The 23,613-nt window shown below is 40.8% G+C and overlaps 1 protein-coding gene across 3 annotated transcripts in view; it reads right to left on the reverse strand.

Moving 5' to 3' along the window:
• Window positions 1-23,613, reverse strand: part of SLC24A2 (solute carrier family 24 member 2) — a 166,493-nt gene that overhangs the window by 78,096 nt on the left and 64,784 nt on the right. For 2 of the 3 annotated variants that reach the window (XM_037902044.2, XM_007061681.3), the window contains exon 3: window positions 553-591. The exons of the other annotated variant lie outside the window; for it this stretch is intronic. In XM_037902044.2, the coding sequence (XP_037757972.1) occupies window positions 553-591 (39 nt within the window). The remainder of the gene's footprint in view (window positions 1-552; window positions 592-23,613) is intronic. 3 annotated transcript variants of the gene reach the window in all.

Below are 23,613 nucleotides of genomic sequence, written 5' to 3' on the forward strand. Positions count from 1 at the left end.
GATGATAAATAATGTACACACATGTGCACACACAGACACACAAAATAATAGAGCGAAAAAATAAAAGATCTTCAATATGTTTTAACAGGCTTATAAACACCTAGAAGAGAGTTTCTTTCCTGTGCCGTTGTACAGCCATAAGATTCTTACAGAATACAGCCATTTTGTGGATGGCAATGTTCATAAAACATTCCATTTAGTTGGATAATAAATAATAATCAGGACCAACAATTTGTAAAAACTAACAAGCCCCTGCCAAACCGATTAAAAAAAAACAGATGAAGGAAATAGTCTGTTTTCAGTTAAAGCGTCTACAGGGCACATACATTAATTCTTGGTGCCAAATGAAAAATTATAGAAACTGAATACCAGAATTAACTTGTCACTTTAACTTTGGAACTTAATTATTTTTAATTGTATAGCAGCATTGGGGGGGGGGGAAGGATGATAGCTTATTAAAATGCTGAAGTGTGCCAAAGCAAAGTAAGATTTGTCTCGCCCACACCTTCCAGAAACAAATGCCCAGACATAAAAATATAAACTGCTGCCTACCATCAGTGTTTGGTCATCCTTGTCCCCAGCATTAGGTGGCTGCATGCATAGGAAAAAAAAAAAAAGAAATGTTACATGGCTCCTGCATACATTTTCAAAGAAGAACATTAAACAATGGAAGACACAGTTAAACAGCATGTACTTGTGTACTGAGTGACATAGATTCTATGGGCTACAATGTGATTTCACAGGTCTCGAACTATGTGATGTTAAAGACCTTAAATATTCTGTAGGTACTAGGGGATTCTTTTGAAAGGTTCAGGCTGAAATGCTCCTGAAACCTCTTATCATTGGCTACATAATTTGCCTATCACGTGTCACTGAATTTCAGGGTCTCAATTATAGCCAGTGGGCTAAATCTTGAAATCCTCATTTTTTTATATAGTCTTCAGTGAGGCAAACTCACATTGGCTTTGATGGGAATTTGCCTGAATGTTGAGTGCAGTAAACTCAGTAAGATCATTAGGGTTGGATCATTATTGATAATGATTCCAAGTGATGATCCTGATATCTTAAAAAAAAAAAAAAAAAAAGATGTTCTGAGTCATTATATAAGCTTACTATTTTAAATACTCATCTTAACGGGACTCAGCAAAATGCCTTGTAGCCCTAATTGACAGGATCAAACAGTTAAGAGCAGACAACATGGCAGCAGAGTATTGATCTCCCATGTACAAGAATCAGACTCTGGGGTGGATTTTAAAGACATTGCAAACTACAAAATAGGTGACTTGTGTCCCACAGATATTCTTTCATTCTTTTGAGTACAATAATGGCAAGACAATGACATTTATAGGATGAAAAACTGGGGAGGACTTTGGGTTTCTTTGTTTCTATAAATGTTTTTGGGAGGATTGTGATAATGGACAATAAACAGAGTCATAATGGTTTCTCAAATCTGCTGAAGCCCACAGTACAGTGTTAATTCACCAGAATATACACACAAAAGCACCAGTGAACTATGATTAATAAAACACTGCATACTCTACCTGTGTTACAGTCAACCTCATGTGATAATGCCCCTTCCCTCAAAAAGCAGTGTTGTAAACCATTTCCTCCATACCAAGCTTTCTTTCTTTCTATCAAACAGCTCAACAAATGGTGCTGTATTCTACAACACAATCCCCAGGGGGAATTATCCAGTGCAATGAGCTCAGCTTTTTGACACACATCGAGATTAACTGTCAATACGCCTTTTCAGTTAGCGAATTTAACCTTGGGGGTTAAGTAGAAGAGAAATAATTATGAGCAAATACTGATACAGAAGCAGTTCATTTTTGTTCCACAGTGAGTAGAGGAAGAACAGGACTTAATTCTTTATGTCCAAAATGTCCCCAGCTGAGAACATCAATTTGAAGAAAAGATTATGTGAGAAACGACTATCTTTTGGTCTGTAATGGATTCCCCCCTATCTCTCAAGCCAGGCTGACTCAGTGCAAACAACGGGGAAATAGCACAAGGGGAAAGAGCTTTTATTAGAACTTAAAAAAAAGAAAAGAAAATTTCTGCAGTAAAAAGGTCAACAAAATGTGCTCATTTATCTTTAGACAGTATTTTGATGGGTATTGTTTAATAATGGTGTGTACATATATGCATACATTTATACATTCTATAAATGTATACATATATTATTCACATATATTGTCAGGGGTTGCTTTTGTATTATTCCTTCCCCACAAATCTGATCTGTGTTCATACTGGGGAAAATTCACCCTAAGGTGAAATTTTCACCTGAACAGGGACCAGCCCAAGACCACTTAAGAAGCTCTTGAGTTCAGTGGGCCTAATCATGTGAGTCAAGTTACTCTTATGTGTACGTGTTTGAAAGACTGGGTCCTTAATATGAATGATAAAAATTATCAACAAAGGCTTTTGTATTTGAGGAGCTATGTGGTCCGGTCCATATCTTGAATTTTGAAAAAAGATACAATCAAGGATGAGAAAATATTACTGAGTTGTAGCCATTTATTGGACATGACCTTGCAAGGTGCAGAGCACCCTTGACTCCCATTAATGTCAATAAGAGCTGAGAATGATCAGTACTTCTCAGAAGCACCTACCACTTCGTAGCATCAATACATAGTCCTATCCAACACCCCTTCAAGTCAGTGGAAAGACTGCCAATGACTTTAATGGGAGCTGGATCAGGCCAGGTAGGTATATTAAGATAAACAACTACCTTGCTTAAAAGAAAATGTATAGCCTGTACATTTTAATTTGTACAAGATAATCATTGAAGTAAACAGAAATACTGGATTGTGGCAATACATATTCTATTTACATTTTTTAAAAAGATTTCAATAGGATGGAAATACACTTCTGAAATGACAAAGGTATTCTCTCTTATTACTACTGCAGCATGAAGTATAAAACTGTTAAATGGATATCTTTTCAAATGTGGTAAATAATATATTTGTTCCTGAGCTTAAACCTTGTATTTCAAGTTGCATTGCAGAAGAAATGTTCATGATAAAAATATAAATAGAGGTTTGGGAAGAAGATGCTCACACAAAACTTTAACAGCAGCAATGCAAATAATGGGCCCACATTTGAGTTACTGAGCACTATCAGTTTCCATGGACTTCAGCGGTAGGCAGGACATTTCACATCTTGCAGGACTGGATCAACAGTCTTGTACAGCTGAGCATACTCTTTGGGCCTGATCCTGCAAATACTTACACACGACTAACTTTATTCACATCAGTGCTCCCACTGAGCTCATATTTTTGTCAATTATTTTAAAATCTTTAAATTTATTTTATATTAATTATAAATTCTTTAATACTGCAGTGCAAGCACAATTAGTTCAATTTGATGACTGACATGAATAAAGCTTTTTATAAACTCCAAATGATACCAAACTGTATTTGTGTTGTACAGCGTATGAGCCAAAAAAAAAAAATTTAGTGGAAAAAGACTAGACCAATACAACATTTCTGTTTGAAAAAAATACTTTTGAATTGCCTACTAGTGTTAACGTTAAAGAGACACTGTCAACTAAAAATCACATATTGCACAGAAGCAAATTGTATTATTTGTTATAATAATGTCTCAAAATCAAATATATTTGTCACTACTTATGCCCTAGTTTTATCTTTTTCTTTTTCCAGTTTGGACAACGAAAAATCTGCTAAGCCTATTTTTCTTTTGTTCCCAGCCAGTTTCCCAGTCAGGTTCTCAGTGCTGCAACATTTGGATTTTGAACACTTCAGGGGAATATTTACATTCAAAAATATGGTTTTCTTTGGGTTATCTTAACTGGAGAAGCCTATTTTTATTAGTCTTAGGTTTTATAAAAGCTTACTATTGAATATAAAATTTAAAATTTGGCCCAAATTTAAATTGATTATGTCCCTTTAAACCAACTGTGAATTCAGTTTTTTGTACATAGCTACAATGATATTAATCTTTTATTTAGAAAACAAACGCTCTGTACAAGAATGTGTGCACTTGTATCACGACTATCACCACATATTAGCTCCTTTTTAAATGGCAATTTCCATCCTTTTGTTTTGACTTTTTAATTTCTGCATTGCAGATAGTTCTAGAACAGATACTAGGAGATGAGCACCATATACTTTGCAATTCCACATCATAATTAACTTACAGCTGTTGATAGTTTTTATAGTAATGCAAAATACATACAATTGCATTCTGATATAGTATCTAGTGGACCATACCTTATTGTGCTTACACAATAGTATTTTTCTATCTTCCTATCCATATGATGGTTAAATATGTAAGGTTTTTAATACCTTACCTTAGAGCCCCAAGCATTTATTTCAGGAACAATCCTATATCTTTCCTGCTTGCCATTAAGGCTGGAACATTTGATGCCCTCCCATACCTATCCCTATGTCTACACTACCACTTATGTTGGTATAACTTATGTTGCTTTGGGGTGTGAATAATCCCCCCCTCCCCCCCGAGTGACATACTCACTGCCGGTGTGGACAGTGCCTTGTTGGTGGGAGAGCTTCTCCCACTGACATAGCTACTGCCACTCATTGGGGGTGGATTAATTAAGTTGATGGGAGAGCTCTCTACCATTGGCTTAGAGCGGCTACATATTTCATAGATAAAGCTTTATATCCGTTTTTCAATTTTTTTTTGTTTAGCCTCTTAATTTAAAAACATCTAAACAAATATCCTTACATGATGACACCATAAATACCTTCACCTTCTGTTATAACATTGTTTGACACATATCTGACAGGGTCCATGTAGATATTAAATCTAATACTCAGTGGGTAGAGCCTGTTCAGGATGCCTAACTGACTGAGATTATCCATCACCTCTCTCTCTGAAACTCCAACATCCAAAGAACTGACTCAAATTACATAGACTGTTAGCAAATACTTTCCCACAAAGGCACAAGGGAATGGGAAGAGCAAAAGCATGGCCTTGCTTCCACCTGCCCTTACTTACCTCCTTCTCATGCTCATGCATTAGGGTTAACCAGAACTTGTCTATAACTGTGACATAGTTTAGTTAGACCCAAAATTGACATTAAAGTCCATGCAATTCTTTCTTTAAAAAAATTTTGATTGTTCTAAACTACAGATAATAAAAATATAAATAATGATTTATTGTACTTTCTCTCTAAGTAAAAGCAATGTCCACACACGAGTAACATGCTGGCTGGAAATCTGTGCAGTGAAAAATCTGTGTAATCCACAGATGGCATTGTTCCTCTCAGAAAATATTTTTCCCAAAGAATGCGCCAAATTTTGAAGAATTCTCACCAAACAGCTACATATTCTTGTATACATTATAATAAACTAAAAGAGATTAATGATTTACTGGATGAGCCATCACTGGAAGTAACAAAAGTACATTATGTGCATTGACCAGTAGAGTACAGTGCATTACGAACTGTATTTAAACTCTGTAATCTGGTTTCTCTGATTATTTTTCTGATATAGAATGTGGGACCAAGGTTAGGGGCTTTACAAAGATGCTATCCCAGGTATATTTTTATGAATGTCTTCTTGCATTGCTTTTCATAAGTAGCATATGGCTCATTGCAATTATACAGGTATCAGTAAGTCACTGTTTGTCGGCTCTGAAGAAAATTATAAAAGGCAGTTATTTTAGGATGGAAGGTACCCAAACCTTTTAAAGAGACTGAGGTTTGATTTGAAAATGGGCGAAATAAAAAACAACAACTGCATTTCAAAAGCACCCACTTTGAACATAGGAGCGTAACAACCGTAATGAAGCATAATGGAGAAAGTCCTACTGACTTCAATAGGAGGTGGATTGTCCTTTTAAAATGTAGGTTCCCAGGGAATGACAGTAATGTGCTACATATGCATGATGTACTTGGCATAAGACCATTATGCCATTTATCCCTAAAGTATACACCACAATGCATTCAATGCATTAATACATAGCTAAAATTCATTATGGGGAGGAAAAACATACAAATACAGCTGGCTAAATTCAGAAGCAATTCCAATTGACAGTCTAAGTTGAAGTAAATTACCAGGCCCCTCCAAGTGTATGTTTGCTTGTTACACCAACGTAGATGTCCTTTAAGCTTCCTTAGACATACTCACTTATTTAGACTCCTTCAGACTCACAGACCACATTCAGAGGTGTTCTGTAATTGTGGGTGGGTATCTTCTCAATGATCCTCACATACCCACTCTTCTAATGCCAAAGGGAGTCTAAGTGAGTGTAGTTTACATGCCCAAAAGCTGGAAAGTGTAATTTATAATGATCCTAATCTACTTTAATTTAAACCTTCTGCTGAATGCTTAGGGTGAAATCCTGGCCCCACTGAAGTCGATGGAAGCTTGGCCACCCTCAATACGTAAATTACATAGGATTTCACTCTCAGTATGTAAATTACACTTCCTTAGACTGTTCCCTAATTCCCTTAGACTGAGAGTAATTGAGAGGGAGGCTGCGTATGAGGTGTTCTAACTTACATATCACCCCATCTAAGTTAAACATCACCTGAACGTGGCCTGTTAGAATCCAAAGCAAAAGGCTTTGTAGATCTTATTAAGAAAAGAGCTGGAGAAGCTAAAGCTCCCCTTTTCACAGGAGGGCTTCCCAAGGGACAAAATATCTTTACTCTATGAACTAATTAAGTTTCACGAGAGCTGTTTCCTGAATTTAGTTGAGCTTGCAAACCTGCTTTACTCACCCACATCAAGAAATTTCTGAAGCGAATCCTGACCCTGAACAAATATTGAGAAAATTTTTCAAATTTGGGTGCATAATTGCATCTGCAAAATGTGTGTACACTTCTGTTTTGTCAGAAGTGCCAGTCCTATGCATATCTAAAGGGTTTTATGCCTTCAAATCAAGTATTTCCTAAATACCAGTTTGTTCCTGCAATTACCCAGTGTGCGTGCACAAATTGTATCTTATCATAGATATATTAAGGAATTGCATCTTTGTTAATTTGAGAATGACAAATAGATGGCTTAGGGAAAAATCAGCTGTTAAATCACATCCTCGTCTGAGGCCAGTTGCTTTAGATCCAAATTTTGAGACATTTACTCATGTGGAATAGTACCTTACTCCTTCAGTCGGTCAATGGGACCACTCCTGGAGTAAGTACCTATTCAAGAGGAGTAAGAGTCAAAAGCTGGCTCACTTGTTTTAGCTGCTCTGAACTTACTAAAAATCAGGTATCCTTGATATTTGGTTTAGGAGAGCAATGTAATAGCACAATATTAAAGGCCCGTGATTATTTAATTACCATAATGCCAATCATAACCATGTAGTTTTAAGATGTCATTTTAATCTTAAGGTTAAGACTTGTCATTGAAAGGTTTGTCTCTTTTTTCGTTTTAATTGCAATCTAATATTTTTAAAGACATTGTTACAATTGTTATTTAAGTCAATGTCATTTTTGGCAGTTCATAAGAAGGGGAAAAGGAGGCAACTTTTCAAAAATGGGATACTAAACTTAAGCTCTTATACTGACACTTAGATATGTACCTACCCAAATTAGCTGCCTACGAGTGTCAGATTAAGTGCATAAATATAAATCTGTTTTGGCTAGCTTCAGGTGCCCAGATATGAAAACTAGGCTCATTACTTTTAAAGCATGTTTAATTAATATGCTGCTATTGTATTAATAATATGACAGGTTAAAAATACATTGGAAGAATGTCATTTAAGTTGACAAGCCAAGCACTCAAAAATTAGGAAATGCCAGAATTAAGGTTCCCTGTGTAATCTTAATTTGGTCCCCTTGTGTTTTAATTACATGATCACATACTGTTTTTTCCATAGGACCCCTATCTCATTCAATGTACAGGATGGAGGTGCTACGGGTGTAAGGCAGCTGTTCAATATTTCTTTTTAGCCGCATAATTTAATGTGTGGCCCTTGTTACTCACATGATCCAAAACTTGCAATTAATACAGAATTATGAATTTCCTCATGCTCTTTTCTATGGCACTCATCCCCATAGTATCCAAGTGCTTTATAAACATTCATGAATTTATCTTCACAGTTCCCATGCAAAATGAGAGAGGAGTACTATCACCATTTTACAGGCAGAGAGACTGAGGCAAGAGGACAAAGTAACTTCACTAAGCCCTGGTCTACACTAGGACTTTAGGTCAAATTTAGCAGCGTTAAATCGATGTAAACCTGCACCCGTCCACACGATGAAGCCCTTTATTTCGACTTAAAGGGCTCTTAAAATCGATTTCTTTACTCCACCCCTGACAAGTGGATTAGCGCTTAAATTGGCCTTGCCGGGTCGAATTTGGGGTACTGTGGACACAATTCGACGGCATTGGCCTCCGGGAGCTATCCCAGAGTGCTCCATTGTGACCGCTCTGGACAGTACTCTCAACTCAGATGCATTGGCCAGGTAGACAGGAAAAGAACTGCGAACTTTTGAATCTCATTTCCTGTTTGGCCAGCGTGGCAAGCTGCAGGTGACCATGCAGAGCTCATCAGCAGAGGTGACCATGATGGAGTCCCAGAATCGCAAAAGAGCTCCAGCATGGACTGAACAGGAGGTACGGGATCTGATCGCTGTATGGGGAGAGGAATCCATGCTATCAGAACTCCGTTCCAGTTTTCGAAATGCCAAAACCTTTGTCAAAATCTCCCAGGGCATGAAGGACAGAGGCCATAACAGGGATCCGAAGCAGTGCCGCGTGAAACTTAAGGAGCTGAGGCAAGCCTACCAGAAAACCAGAGGGGCGAATGGCCGCTCCGGGTCAGAGCCCCAAACATGCCGCTTCTATGATGAGCTGCATGCCATTTTAGGGGGTTCAGCCACCACTACCCCAGCCGTGTTGTTTGACTCCTTCAATGGAGATGGAGGCAACACGGAAGCAGGTTTTGGGGACGAAGAAGATGATGATGATGATGATGATGAGATTGTAGATAGCTCACAGCAAGCAAGCGGAGAAACTGGTTTTCCCGACAGCCAGGAACTGTTTCTCACCCTGGACCTGGAGCCAGTACCCCCCAAACCCACCCAAGGCTGCCTCCTGGACCCGGCAGGCGGAGAAGGGACCTCCGGTGAGTGTACCTTTTAAAATACTATACATGGTTTAAAAGCAAGCATGTGAAAGGATTAATTTGCCCTGGCATTCGCGGCTCTCCTGGATGTACTCCCAAAGCCTTTGCAAAAGGTTTCCGGGGAGGGCAGCCTTATTGCGTCCTTCATGGTAGGACACTTTGCCACACCAGGCCAGTAGCACGTACTCAGGAATCATTGTACAACAAGGCATTGCAGTGTATGTTTGCTGGCATTCAAACAACATCCGTTCTTTATCTCTCTGTGTTATCCTCAGGAGAGTGAGATATCATTCATGGTCACCTGGTTGAAATAGGGTGCTTTTCTTCAGGGGACACTCAGAGGAGCCCTTTCCTGCTGGGCTGTTTGCCTGTGGCTGAACAGAAATGTTCCCCGCTGTTAGCCACGGGGAGGGGGGAGGGTTGAGGGGGTAGTCACACGGTGGGGGGAGGCAAAATGCGACCTTGTAACGAAAGCACATGTGCTGTGTATGTAATGTTAACAGCAAGGTTTACCCTGAAAGACTGTAGCCACTGTTTTATAAAATGTGTCTTTTTAAATACCGCTGTCTCTTTTTTTTTCTCCACCAGCTGCATGTGTTTCAATGATCACAGGATCTTCTCCTTCCCAGAGGCTAGTGAAGATTAGAAAGAAAAAAAACGCACTCGTGATGAAATGTTCTCTGAGCTCATGCTGTCCTCCCACACTGACAGAGCACAGACGAATGCGTGGAGGCAAATAATGTCAGAGTGCAGGAAAGCACAAAATGACCGGGAGGAGAGGTGGTGGGCTGAAGAGAGTAAGTGGTAGACTGAAGAGAGTAAGTGGCTGGCTGAAGACACGGCTGAAGCTCAAATGTGGCGGCAGCATGATGAGAGGAGGCAGGATTCAATGCTGAGGCTGCTGGAGGACCAAACCAGTATGCTCCAGTGTATGGTTGCACTGCAGCAAAGGCAGCTGGAGCACAGACTGCCACTACAGCCCCTGTGTAACCAACCGCCCTCCTCCCCAAGTTCCATAGCTTCCACACCCAGACGCCCAAGAACGCGGTGGGGGGGCCACTGGCCAACCAGCCACTCCACCACAGAGGATTGCCCCAAAAAAAGAAGGCTGTCATTCAATAAATTTTAAAGTTGTAAACTTTTAAAGTGCTGTGTGGCATTTTCCTTCCCTCCACCACCACCCCTCCTGGGCTACCTTGGTAGTCATCCCCCTATTTGTGTGATGAATGAATAAAGAATGCATGAATGTGAAGCAACAATGACTTTATTGCCGCTGCAAGCAATGATTAAAGGGAGGAGGGGAGGGTGGTTAGCTTGCAGGGAAGTAGAGTGAACCAAGGGGTGGGGGGTTTCATCAAGGAGAAACAAAGAGAACTTTCACACCGTAGCCTGGCCAGTCACGAAACTGGTTTTCAAAGCTTCTCTGATGCGTACCACGCCCTCCTTGCTCTTCTAACCGCCCTGGTGTCTGGCTGTGCGTAACCAGCAGCCAGGCGATTTGCCTCAACCTCCCACACCGCCATAAACGTCTCCCCCTTACTCTCACAGATATTGTGGAGCACACAGCAAGCAGTAATAACAGTGGGAATATTGGTTTCGCTGAGGTCTAAGTGAGTCAGTAAATTGCGCCAGCGTGCCTTTAAACGTCCAAATGCACATTCTACCATCATTCTGCACTTGCTCAGCCTGTAGTTGAACAGCTCCTGACTACTGTCCAGGCTGCCTGTGTACGGCTTCATGAGCCATGGCATTAAGGGGTAGGCTGGGTCCCCAAGGATACATATAGGCATTTCAACGTCCCCAACGGTTATTTTCTGGTCTGGGAATAAAGTCCCTTCCTGCAGCTTTTGAAACAAACCAGAGTTCCTGAAGATGCGAGCGTCATGTACCTTTCCTGGCCATCCCATGTTGATGTTGGTGAAACGTCCCTTGTGATCCACCAGAGCTTGCAGCACTATTGAAAAGTACCCCTTGCGGTTTATGTACTCTCCGGCTTGGTGCTCCAGTGCCAAGATAGGGATATGGGTTCTGTCTATGGCCCCACCACAGTTAGGGAATCCCATTGCAGCAAAGCCATCCACTATGACCTGCACATTTCCCAGGGTCACTACCCTTGATATCAGCAGATCTTTGATTGCGTGGGCTACTTGCATCACAGCAGCCCCAACAGTAGATTTGCCCACTCCAAATTGATTCCCAACTGACCGGTAGCTGTCTGGCGTTGCAAGCTTCCACAGGGCTATCGCCACTCGCTTCTCAACTGTGAGGGCTGCTCTCATCTTGGTATTCATGTGCTTCAGGGCAGGGGAAAGCAAGTCACAAAGTTCCATGAAAGTTTCCTTACGCATGCGAAAGTTTCGCAGCCACTGGGAATCGTCCCAGACCTGCAACACTATGCGGTCCCACCAGTCTGTGCTTGTTTCCCGAGCCCAGAATCGGCGTTCCACAGCATGAACCTGCCCCATTAGCACCATGATGCATGCATTGGCAGGGCCCATGCTTTCAGAGAAATCTGTGTCCATGTCCTGGTCACTCACGTGACCGCGCTGACGTCGCCTCCTCGCCCGGTATCGCTCTGCCAGGTTCTGGTGCTGCATATACTGCTGGATAATGCATGTGGTGTTTAATGTGCTCCTAATTGCCAAAGTGAGCTGAGCGGCCTCCATGCTTGCCTTGGTATGGCGTCCACAAAGAAAAAAGGCGCGGGACGATTGTCTGCCGTTGCTCTGACGGAGGGAGGGGCGACTGACAACATGGCTTACAGGGTTGGCTTCAGGGAGCTAAAATCAACAAAGAGGGTGGCTTTACATCAAGGAGTATTTCAGGCAGGACTTCACGGAGGGTTCCAATAAGAAATGGTGCACCTAAGTTATTGTTCTTATTGGAACAAGGAAGTTAGTCTGGCCTCTGATTGATACATGGCTAGATTTACCTCACTGCACCTTCTCTGTGAGTGACTGCAGTGTGACCTAGAGGAATGAGTCCCCTAGATGGGGCACGGGGGGGAAGCAAATGAGTACAAAACAAATCTGGTCTATTTCTTGTTTTGATCCACTCCATCTATCTTTTACATCTTTGGCTGGCAGCAGACAGTGCAGAAGGACTGCATGCCATCCACATCTCATGGCTGCCCGGCAGAAGATGATGCAATAGGACTGCTAGCAATCCGTATCGCCTGCCTGCTCACCATAAGACGGTTCAATAGGACTGACTGCAGGACTAAAGAGAATGACCTGATCAAGTCACTCCAAATTTAGTCCCTGCGCCCATGTCTGCCCAGGCGCTCCTGGCCGACGTGGCCAGGAGCACCTCGGACATGACGATGACGGCTACCAGTCGTATTGCACCGTCTGCTGCAGAAGGCAATGGGTTGCTGCTACTGTGTAGCAATGCAGTACCGCATCTGCCAGCACCCAGGAGACATAGGGTGACAGTTACCTGAGTGGGCTCCATGCTTGCCGTGGTATGGCGTCTGCACAGGTAACTCGGGAAAAAAGGCGCGAAACGATTGTCTGCCCTTGCTTTCACGGAGGGAGGGAGGGAACGGGGGCCTGACGATATGTACCCAGAACCACCCGCGACAATGTTTTAGCCCCATCAGGCATTGGGATCTCAACCCAGAATTCCAATGGGCAGCGGAGACTGCGGGAACTGTGGGATAGCTACCCACAGTGCAACACTCTGGAAGTCGACACTAGCCTCAGTACTGTGGAAGCGCTCCGCCGAGTTAATGCACTTAATGCACTTAGAGCATTTTCTGTGGGGACAGAAAGCTTAATAAGGCTTGGTCTGCACTAGTTATGTCGGTATAACTACATCACTCAGGGGTGTGGACACAATGACATAGTTACACCGGCACAGACAGTGCTATGTCGATGGGAGGGCTTCTCCTGTCAACATAGCTACAGCCTCTTGGGGAGGTGAGGTACCTGTGACAACAGGAGATGCTCTCCCATCAATGTAGGTAATGTGCTGTAAGTGGAGATAAGGCCTCAAATTAAGGGGATAGAGTTACTAGGGTAAGCCAAAAGTTGTAAGTCTGGAACTCATGGTCTCCTGGTTCCCAGAACAGGGCACCTTCCCCTAGGTTAAAGGATATTTTAATAGAGGGTAGGTAGCAGCTGCAGGAGGAGGAGGATGCAGATGATCCATTTTGTCCGTGTTCCATCTGGAGTTTGACCTCTGTGTGACATGCTGAAGTGAGACCTCCAGGTGGGTACACACAAAGTTCTGTAGAATGTGGATGGTTTTTGGGATGCTTCCAAGCACAAGGTGTATTGTGCCTACCACAGACAGGAGATGGTGATATTTGAATTTTCATAACCCAACCAAATCTGAATGGATTACCATAAATCTAGCAAGGAGGCATTAGAGCTCTTCAGAAAAACAGTAGCATCAATTGATATAGCGGAAAGTGTTACTCAACCTTAGTACAGGTTAATACTATAATGATTCACATTGATCTATTGATGATATATTTGCACCAGGAGAGACACTGCACTCTAAAGGTGATTCACCCCAAGGGTGGCCAGGCAGCAGTATCATGGTCTTTCTTCCTTCTGGATTGCTGATGTGGGAGGGCAGCTGTAATTTTTGCTGAGGACTGTATAGAAGCCCCACTAGCATACACTGCTGAGGGGATATACTGAATCACTGCACCCTCAGCTGCCCTGGTCGTGCCCCCTTTCTGGCTGGTAGTGTTCACGTCACCTCCTTTCCACTGCTGCATCCTTTCCACTGCACTAAACTTTTTGCCACTGGGGGCCCTGCACATTTCAACTGGTAGAAACCTAAACTCGATCTATCTGAGTCTGAAAGGAGAAAAATCAAATCAAATCAAATATGACAGAAGCATATAAAATAATGAATGAACGGAGAAAGCCAGCTGAGCACAGCTAACAATTATTGTTTTCCATAATATCAGAACAAAAGGGCACTCAAATGAAATTTAAAAGGCAACAACACTTACAATGGATAAAAGGGAAAACTTTAATCATGCAATATATAATCAATGGGACTCACTGCCACAGGATATTGACAAATAGTTTAGTAAGAGTTAAAAGAAAGATTTATCATATTTATACTAAAAAAGGAAAAAAATTAAAGTAGTATCTGCCATTACATGACCTAGGATAAAACTTCAAGGGCTACCAATAAGCATACTTCAAGAAGTACACTGATCACTCTTTGGGATCAGTAGGAAATTTCCTTCCACTGCATAGCATTACACATTTAGGTGCATGATGGGGTTTTAAGCCTTTCCCTGAAAATTCTAACACTGGCCACTGATAGTGACAGGATACTGGACAAGACAGCCCTTTGGTTTCCTGAGCTATGAAAGTTTCTACGTTCTTATTCTTTCTGTGTTTGGGTTAGCATCTTCTACTCAGCACCACAATGGAGATGGGGACTAATAAACCACAGAACAGCACTCCTCAGAGACTAGGACCTGAAAAGTGCAAGATCAAAATGCCCTGGCTGGCACATTTTGTGACTCACCAAACATCAGTCCCAGCTATATCTTGGGACTATCCACCTTCCTGATACAGATTTTCAGTTCTGATATTAAGGCATATCAGACTATAAAGTCACTGAAACCAAGCCATACAAAATGCTTATACTTTTTTAGTCTGATAGGAAGTTAACCTAATTCTGAAACATTGTGAAAGGAAAATAGGAAGAGCAGAAGCAGTTTATTTAGTTTATGTAAGAACTGGAGCATATTATATTTTCTTACTTTTAAAATATCAACTTAAACATCAAGTTTAAATCTCAACAAAAAAGAATTGTTGACTCTTAATGCTGATTCTCAACTTCAGGCCCAATAATCTGGTTCCCTCTGTGATTGACACCCAATAGTTACTGTCCTTCCATTTCCTCTAAAGATAATTGCCCCCAACTACAGTTTCCTCTCTTGTGCCTAATCTCCTACTGTGTTTCCACTGCTTTCTGGCTACATGTGTGGGAGGAGGTGCACCCCATAAGGCTTTCATTGTGTTCTGGCCAGGGCTTAAAACAATGGCTAACAGAGACAGTAGTGAAAAGAAACAGGATTTGAACTTTACTGAGGAACATGCAGACAAAATATAAGTAGTGTACTAACAAGGAATCTACTAGAGTCGCTAGAGCAAATAGGAAATTCACCAACCATTTCTTGGCTGCATGGATCCAGCTACATCAGCAAACAGAGTTGGCCTTAGTATTTTCTCCAGAACTGGAAAACATTTTGCCACCAATCCCATGCATCCCCACTCAAAAAAAAAAAAAAATTACAGACTCCTGTTTCACACTCCTAACCCCTCCCTCTTGACTCTTTCCCACCATGATCACAGCCCACTCTATACTAATGTGAATCAGCACCATATCATCAGTTTTTACACATATCTAAAGTAAACCTGTGCCCTGGAAAATTGGGAATAGCCTAAAATAAACTGGGATTCTGGGCCCATCAGGTGGAGGATTAAATGTGCATTCCAAAGAGGTTTAGAATTTATATGTTTGCACTTTACAAATATTATCTATGTATTTCCTACAACCCCTGTGTGAGGTTGGTAAAGTATTATTAGCCCTATTTTGCAGAAGTGGAAGCTGAGACACCAGACAGTTATGGCCAACATTATCAAATGTGGGGGTATAAAATTAAGCACCTAAATCCAGATATCCATCTTTAGGCACCGCAATTTGAAAATTTTGGCCTATGTAACTTGACAAAGGCCACAGATGGAATCAGAGCTGTGATTGGACTCATCCCTTCCTGTGTGCAATTATGGTTTCCCTTAAGAAAGATGAATTCAAACTGGAACAGGTGCAGAGAAGGGCTACTAGGATGATCCAAGGAATGGGAACCAGCTTATGAGAGGAGACTCAAAGAGCTTGGCTTGTTTAGCCTAACCGAAAGAGGGCTGAGGGGAGATATGATTGCTCTCTATAAATACATCAGAGGGATAAATACCAGGGAGGGAGAGGAGTTATTTAAGTTAAGTGACAATGTGGACACAAGGACAAATGGATATAAACTGGCCATCAACAAGTTTAGGCTCAAAATTAGGTGAAGCTTTCTAACCATCAGAGGAGTGAAATTCTGGAATAGCCTTCCCAAGGGAGTGGTCAGGGCAAAAAACTTAACTGCCTTCAAGACTGAGTTTGATAAGTTTATGGAGGGGCTGGTATGATGGGACTGCCTACAATGGCATGTGGCCCATCGGTGACCGCCAGTAGCAAAAATCCCCAAAGGCCGAAGACAGGACACTAGATGGGGAGGGCTCTGAGTTACTACAGAGAATTCCTTCCCAGGTATCTGCCTGGTGAGTCTTGCCCACATGCTCAGAATCTAATCAACTAACAGACTAATATTATTAAGTCTAATAGACATAAATGAACCGACTCATATGCAGACAGGTGGCTGATAGGGAACTTGTTGGTAAGGCCTATCAGTGGTAACGTGGTCCTTTGTTGTAACGCATAACTCAGCTCTGCTAACAACCACCTAACACTAAACCTGTTATGACAGTTTTGGAGGAGAATTACCACTGTGACAAGAATAAAGCCCCGAGAGTGAATTAATACCACTAGTGGGGGTTAAATAATTCATGGAACATAGAGAGGTTCTACAGTTCTGAAGGTTTGAGTAATACAGCAGGGAGTAGCAAATAAATACACAAGAACAGTCTATTAAGAAGTAAGGTCCTGTGTTTAGGTGTTAGGTTGGGACTTGGGAGACCCCTAACGAATTCTCTGCTGCACCACAGGCTTCCTGTGTGACCCTGGATAAGTCTTGTAGCATGGTCTCTCATACACTACATCCCTATAGCAGGAAAAATAATGGGGATGGGAAGTGTATAAAAACAAGCCTGAGAGCTGAAGAGTAGGCCAGAACCCACACTGAGATAGCTGGCAGTCTATTTAAAAGAAAGAATACTCTTTAATTTGCATTATGGACGAGCAAATACTTTGCAGTTGTTTGAATAATTGAACCCTGACTTCTGCAGCCTTGTTTTAGATGAATTTGTTATTGGTTCTGATTGCTTCCCAATATTTCAATATAAGTGCCTAGATTTTCTTGTAATGTACCATACTGTTGTACTGACAATTGTCTGGTCATTCCAGTTAAAAACCCCCTCTAGTTAGCTAAGAGAAACCTTTTGCCCTTGTTGAATTAATCATGCAAAGAAAGTGATAAGATAAGCACTCTGAAATCATTATGCTTTATGCAACTTTAATCTGTCTGGAACTATCCCATGAAAAAGTCATTGGTTTTATTAAAAAAAAAACAGTACTCCAATTTCTATTAATCATACATCCAGCTCTTAAATCACCTATTAAGGACGTAAAAGTAGTCATTGTAAATACATACAGCACAGACTATTCTCTTCACAATCTTCACCTACACTTTGGGAAAATGCAATCTCTATCTAGCTAAATCATTATGAAAAGTGCTACTCTCATGTAAGAATTTCTGGGGCTCCAATCAAGTTTTGATGAGCATAAGCCACAACCTATGACACAGTGTTTCTAGACACAGAGTTTTTATATTAACCAGAGTCTGTGCTAAGCATGAAACAAATGTATTTGATTTTTGGAGCAGCACAGTCTATCCATGTGTAAAATAGTCTGCAGCTAATGTGAAGAATAAGCAGATTAAACTTCCTCTTGTTTCCATCCACCGGCCTCATAAATTTGTTTTATTGATAATTGTATAGGAAATACCTTTGTTTATATATGTTAGGTAAACACTGCAAAAATTATACTTGTGGTGTCTCTGTTTGGACTTCTCAAAAGACCAGGCAACATCTGAAAAGTGCTTTATTCTGGTTATTATTTTTCTTTTAATCAGAGACTGAGCTTATTAAATGGGAAAGAATCACCATGACTACTGGTAACTAATTCGTGTTCATAGTGTCCCCTTTGCATATTTGAACTCTTTTATATCTAGTCATGGAAATCTCCTCTTCATATCACACACATTCAGGATTTCAATTATTTTTCAGAATTCTGGTTAAGAGGAATTATTTATCAAAAGCTACTCTTTCTGGATCACAGAGGCTTAGCAATTACATGACAAAGGTAGGGAGGTCAGGTAAAAACTGGATCTGAACAGTAATGAAGAAATGAATAAAGAACTGGTTCTTGTTTTGGTAAAAACAAAGCTTAGCTCTGATTCTGACCCTCACACCCATGTAGCCCCATTGAAGTCCAAGGGGCTACACTGGTGCAAAACTAGTGTGGGATCAGAATCAGGCCCAGAATGTTTAGTGCCATCAGAACTGGGCACTTAAACAATGTGAAATACAGTTACATCAAAGATCATTTTTATTTTGCAGTATGTGTTTTCCTAAAATGTTATTTTTACATCTTCAACATGCTACAAGCTAATGGGTCATACACCACTGAAACAGCAGCTAACCTGTTGGCAATTCCTGCGTCTCAAACTTTCTCTTGATGTTTATGGTTATAGTACAGTGGTGGTTATACTACAGTTTTCCTAGAGGAAATGCCCAGAGGCACCCCCAGGTGGAGTAGAACTGCCATAGCAGCTCCGAGGCCACCCCTCTTCTATCTCTTGGCACAGAGGCCATTCCCAGGAGAAAGGGGGTATGGTTAGGGTGTGCCAATGATCTGGAGAGCCTCAGGGCTGTCTCTGTCCCTTGGCAGCCTCAGCACCCAGAGATCTTAAAGTGTCTTAAAGCCACATTTGCCCCACCCCCAGGGTCTTGTATCAAATACAGCTCTGCTGGGCTGGAGAATCTAGGCCCAAGTCACTTTCTTTAAAACAATCCAACTAGGTTCAGGATGAGAATAGGTCAGTTGCTCTAACGTGATCAAACTCTAGAACATTTTTAGAAAAAACAGTTAACGTTATGTCCCATCCATACCAGCCAACTGCATTATCAGTAGCCATTTAAAAACAAAACATGCTTAAGACTGTTTCCTTACACTGTGGGAAATGACTGTAGGTTAGCCCTTAGTATCATTCCCCACATTGGCTTCCACGGCAATGAAAGTCACAGAAAAGAAGTTAATAAGAAAAGTACAAAAATCCAAAACTTTAAACTAAAACTTCTAACTGGCCCCTTGAAAAAGAGGACAAAACAGAATTAATAATAGACGTCTTTCATTTCCAATCTGATCTCTGTTTAGTGCCTCATGGAAATATTTCCTCAAAACAAAGGACACACCAGCTGGCACTATTTGGCATCCTTTCTGGCACAGCAGCAAAAAGGTACAAGACTGAGTGGGCCTGGAGACTGAGTGGGTCTCTCACCAACAGGGCAGAGACATCCTGTCTAACAGGATTCTGAGGAAGTTGTTGGCCATGCTGTACTTTTTTTTGTAGAAGAACAGATTTCAGTCTCCAGGGCCATCAGTTACACCAGCAATTCATCTGTACACAAATATTTTAAAATAACAAAGACACAAACAGCAGAGAGGCTTCTACGGCAGGAACTCATTACTACAAAACATTTGGCTACAGAATAAAACCAATTAGTGTGCAATGTTGCAAACATTTAAAAGTGAAAATTACTTTCTTCACTCTCAGAATCATTATTCTGGACTGAGGGTATATGACTAGAATTTTCTTTTAAAAAAAAAGTAGCGAGGAGTAAGAAAGCAAAACACAACCCACCAATCTCTTTGACCATGGAGAAACTGAACATTGTATCCACAGAAGCAAAAGCTAACTTTGAATACATCCTTTTATCAAATAAGGGCAGACACTGAGAGACTGCAAAATTCATCTGTCAAAACTTCTTCTTTCTGTCCAAGAAAATGCCATAGTGGACAGAATTCTAAGCTTCAGAGGTTAGAGTTTGTGGAATGCACTCTAACTTACCCCATATAGACCTCAGAAACGGGGGGTTGAATTCTGTCATCAAAGGTAGACTTGGAAGCCATAGCTAACTTCTTGCAACAGTCACTTCACACAGAGAGATGATTATGAGTACTGGAACCCCTGTCTTTTCTCTAGGTAAAACTTCGAGCTCATGAAACATTAACAGAGTCACTCAGCCATGTCGTGGACCATGAAAGGAACCCACAGAAACGGGGTGACACAATGAAACCAATGGAAGTGTCAATAAATGGAATCCTTACGTCTGATAAGCAAACTGAAAATACAGGAAACCAGCTGAACAAAAGACGAAGATGACATATCCAAAAGAAACAAGGCAAAACAAAAACATATATGTATATATATTACACGTACACATGAAAACAAAGAGAAAGGGATTCTGCTGAACAAATCCTAGTTATACACAAACTTGTGGGACATAATTTAGCAAACAGTCGGATATAGTAATACTTCAGATTTTGCTTACATAACATTTATGTAGAGAAAACAAACTTCTCTGATATTATCGCTGCCAGGGGAACTTCCTGCAATGATAGTATGTTTACTATTAAATTGAAATGAAAGAATTAAAAGTCTTTACAGGAAATTCTTCATTATAAAGCGTATTGCTTCCAGTGGGGACTACAATACTACTTCATTTAATTATTTCTGGCATTTTATCTATCATACTATGAGCTTCTGAACAGAACAGAGAATTAATGTTGTATCTACTTTGTTCTTTTTCATCAAGGACCTCACAGTTATTTTGATATTTATGTTGGCTGGCTTCTTGATATGAATGTATATATTCTTTTCCTCTTAAGTTGTTTTTCTTTTTCATTAGCAAAACAAATCTGTGGTTTAAAGTCTACTAGGTGTGCCTCACCGATGATCTGACAAAGGGTCATTTTACCGGCCTGATAATCTCTTTTCTCTGAAATACAGGCCAGTTCAGCTTTCATGCAAATTAATGTGACTAAGAGCCAGCGTGTTGAGCTTATTACCCCTGTGGCTATGGGATGTTCTGATTTTGGGGGAAACTAGAAATATAAAGAAGTGTCCCAGCTTTCATTTATTTAAAAAAGTTTTGAGCCCTTTTCCTTGTGAAGCAAGCCTTGAAAACACAAGTTTACATAAATTGATGTAAGCCAGTCACTAGGGTTAGAAAGAACAAGCAGCTGGACTTCATTTCTGCACCAGAACTTTGGGAGAGAAATAGAACACCCAGAGATCTTCTCCCACCCAGCAATCACACTTATGTAAAATGAGTTGGTTAAGTTGAGGGTATATCCCGAAGAATCATCCTGCTGTCCTTTGTCCAAAAATCCTCAGGCATATTATTATTTATATTGCGGTAGTACCTAGGAGCCCTAAACATGGATCAGAACTACATTGTGCTGGGTACTGTATAAACACAGCACAAAAAGACAGTACAGACCTAGCCTAGTGGTGTGACCATGACGGAAAGTAATTGGTTATGTTTGGAGTATATGTATATGTGTGAGAGGAATGGGAAAAATACCATGTTCAAGCGCAGTTGTGATATTCACATAATTAGTGTACATGCAAAATTTGTAGATATAATTCTGTCTATTGCTCTTGAAATGTGGCCCCTGATATCAGATTAAGGTTCCAGATTAGATAATCAGATGGACACTTTATCAGTTTTATTGCTTTTTAAAAACATCACTATCTGAGAGTGAAAGATGGCAGATGTTCAGCTTTTAACAGTTATATCACAATCAACAGTCACCACCTCTTGAGGGTCTAACAAAAAAATATCCTTTTAGGAATTTCAGAACATCCAAGATTTTACCTCTTCTAGTCTAGATTCACATCTTTATATAGAATTGTTTTAAATTTGGGCATAGCTTGATTTATATGGGGCTAGTCTCTCCTGATTGCCACAAATACAAGTAATCTTTCTTTCTCACAAACTATGTCTGTGTAAAGACTTATCAATGTTGACTTACAGAAGTACTTTCCACTGGAGCAAACATGAAAATTGAGAACACCAATACGAAAATAATTTTTAATCAGCAATTTTCTGTCATTCCTTTACTATTATTTCACATATATTGGTATGAACAAATACTCCCACGTAGTACAAATTCTCATTACCATTATGAATGTTATAGCACCAATACTAGTGTAGGCCTTGCTGGAGATGTCTGCATGGCTAGAAGTGAACCAAATTAGGCTTGTTAGAATAATAGAAGTAGGTATTAGCCAACCGAATAAACGCATTCCTGACCTAAGAAGATGGTCAGGTACACACAGCATTCTCAAGTAACTATGTAAACAAATTCCTAAGAGAGGGCACAGGGACAGACTTCTCGTAAGATAAGAATGGAATAACAAGATGAGGATGTTTTCTTCGCACTTGCAGGTGCAAGGTAGGTGGTGGTAATTAACAACATCTGGAATGTAACACTAACTTGTTTGTATCAAAGTATAAATGGTGAAGTCTTAGGAGGGGCAACTTCATATCAGCCTGGGGACAGAATCCTGTTATGCTGATTGAGCCTTTACCTTGTCATGGGCAGACATGTGTTAATGCCCATGACCCGTTGGATGGGGTGCTAGTACTGTGCTTTGCTGATAATAAACCTGGCCGAGTGCTTTCACCACCAATCTGAGCTTGTGGTCTTTCTTTATGAGTAACAAAGGTCGGAATCAGCAAGCTGCACTCTTTGCTAGTGGAGAGAACACCAGAGCTCCAAGAACAAGAGGTCAGAGTAGATAATCATAATGGTCCATTCTGCCCTAAATATCTATGAAAACAAGAACACTAGCAGCATTAACAACACTGCAGCACCAGCATCACTTAGTAACACTAACAACAAATATGTTTGGTGCTTTGAAAACAGGTAAAAAGGCAAGTTCCCTGCCTGGAAAAGTTTACAATCTAAATAGATGTAAAAAGAAAGGAAGGAGGATTAGCAGGCAACTGAAGTAATGTGAAGCAATGCTGAAATTAAGCAAGTCTTAGATTCATATTTTTTTTACTTTGGTTTGTTAAGTTTAGTGGCTAGGATTCTCAGTCATTTATTAATTATTGCTTCTGCTTGATCATGCAGCAAAGTCATAATATCATGTTTATGACATCACAATCTGTTGTCATAGAAGTGGCTATCACAATATAAATTCTGCTTTATGGCTTCATTACAGGATCAATAAGGACTGATTGCAGACCAGTGGTGTCCAGTCTTTCCAACCTGAGGGCCAGACATATTAGTTCAAAAAAGTTAACTGGTCACAATCAATTCTTTGGTGCAGATTTTCTGTGCTGATGCTGCTCACAATTCCTATTTCAAGGATTATCTTGGAATGGGGATGGTCCTCAAAAAGCACAGAGCTGGCATAAGCTGGTTTGTGTGTCTTCCTTCCCTGCAGCTTTTGGTGTTGGGATCATGTTGTGAGCAGAGTGGACAGTAGCTGAAGTGAACTAGGCTAAGGCTATCCTGAGCTCATATGTGGACTCTTGGGAACCATAGCCAGTTGGTGCAAATTAGAGCAGTACCCATGCTGCTCTAGTGGCACCAGGGGTGGAGCAGAGAATCAGGGAGCTGCAAGTGGTTGGGCATTCTCAGCTTCTCATTTCCCTCCCTCTCCTGGGCTGCTGAGTCATAGAAAGTAGCAATTCTTTGACAGGTGTTTCCTTAGGAGCCAGAAGAGCTAGTCGAGCTCCTATCCTGTTTTTCCTGGGGCTCCTACAGCCCAAC

This window comes from Chelonia mydas, chromosome 5, assembly GCF_015237465.2.
Source record: "Chelonia mydas isolate rCheMyd1 chromosome 5, rCheMyd1.pri.v2, whole genome shotgun sequence".
Lineage (NCBI taxonomy): Eukaryota > Metazoa > Chordata > Testudines > Cheloniidae > Chelonia > Chelonia mydas.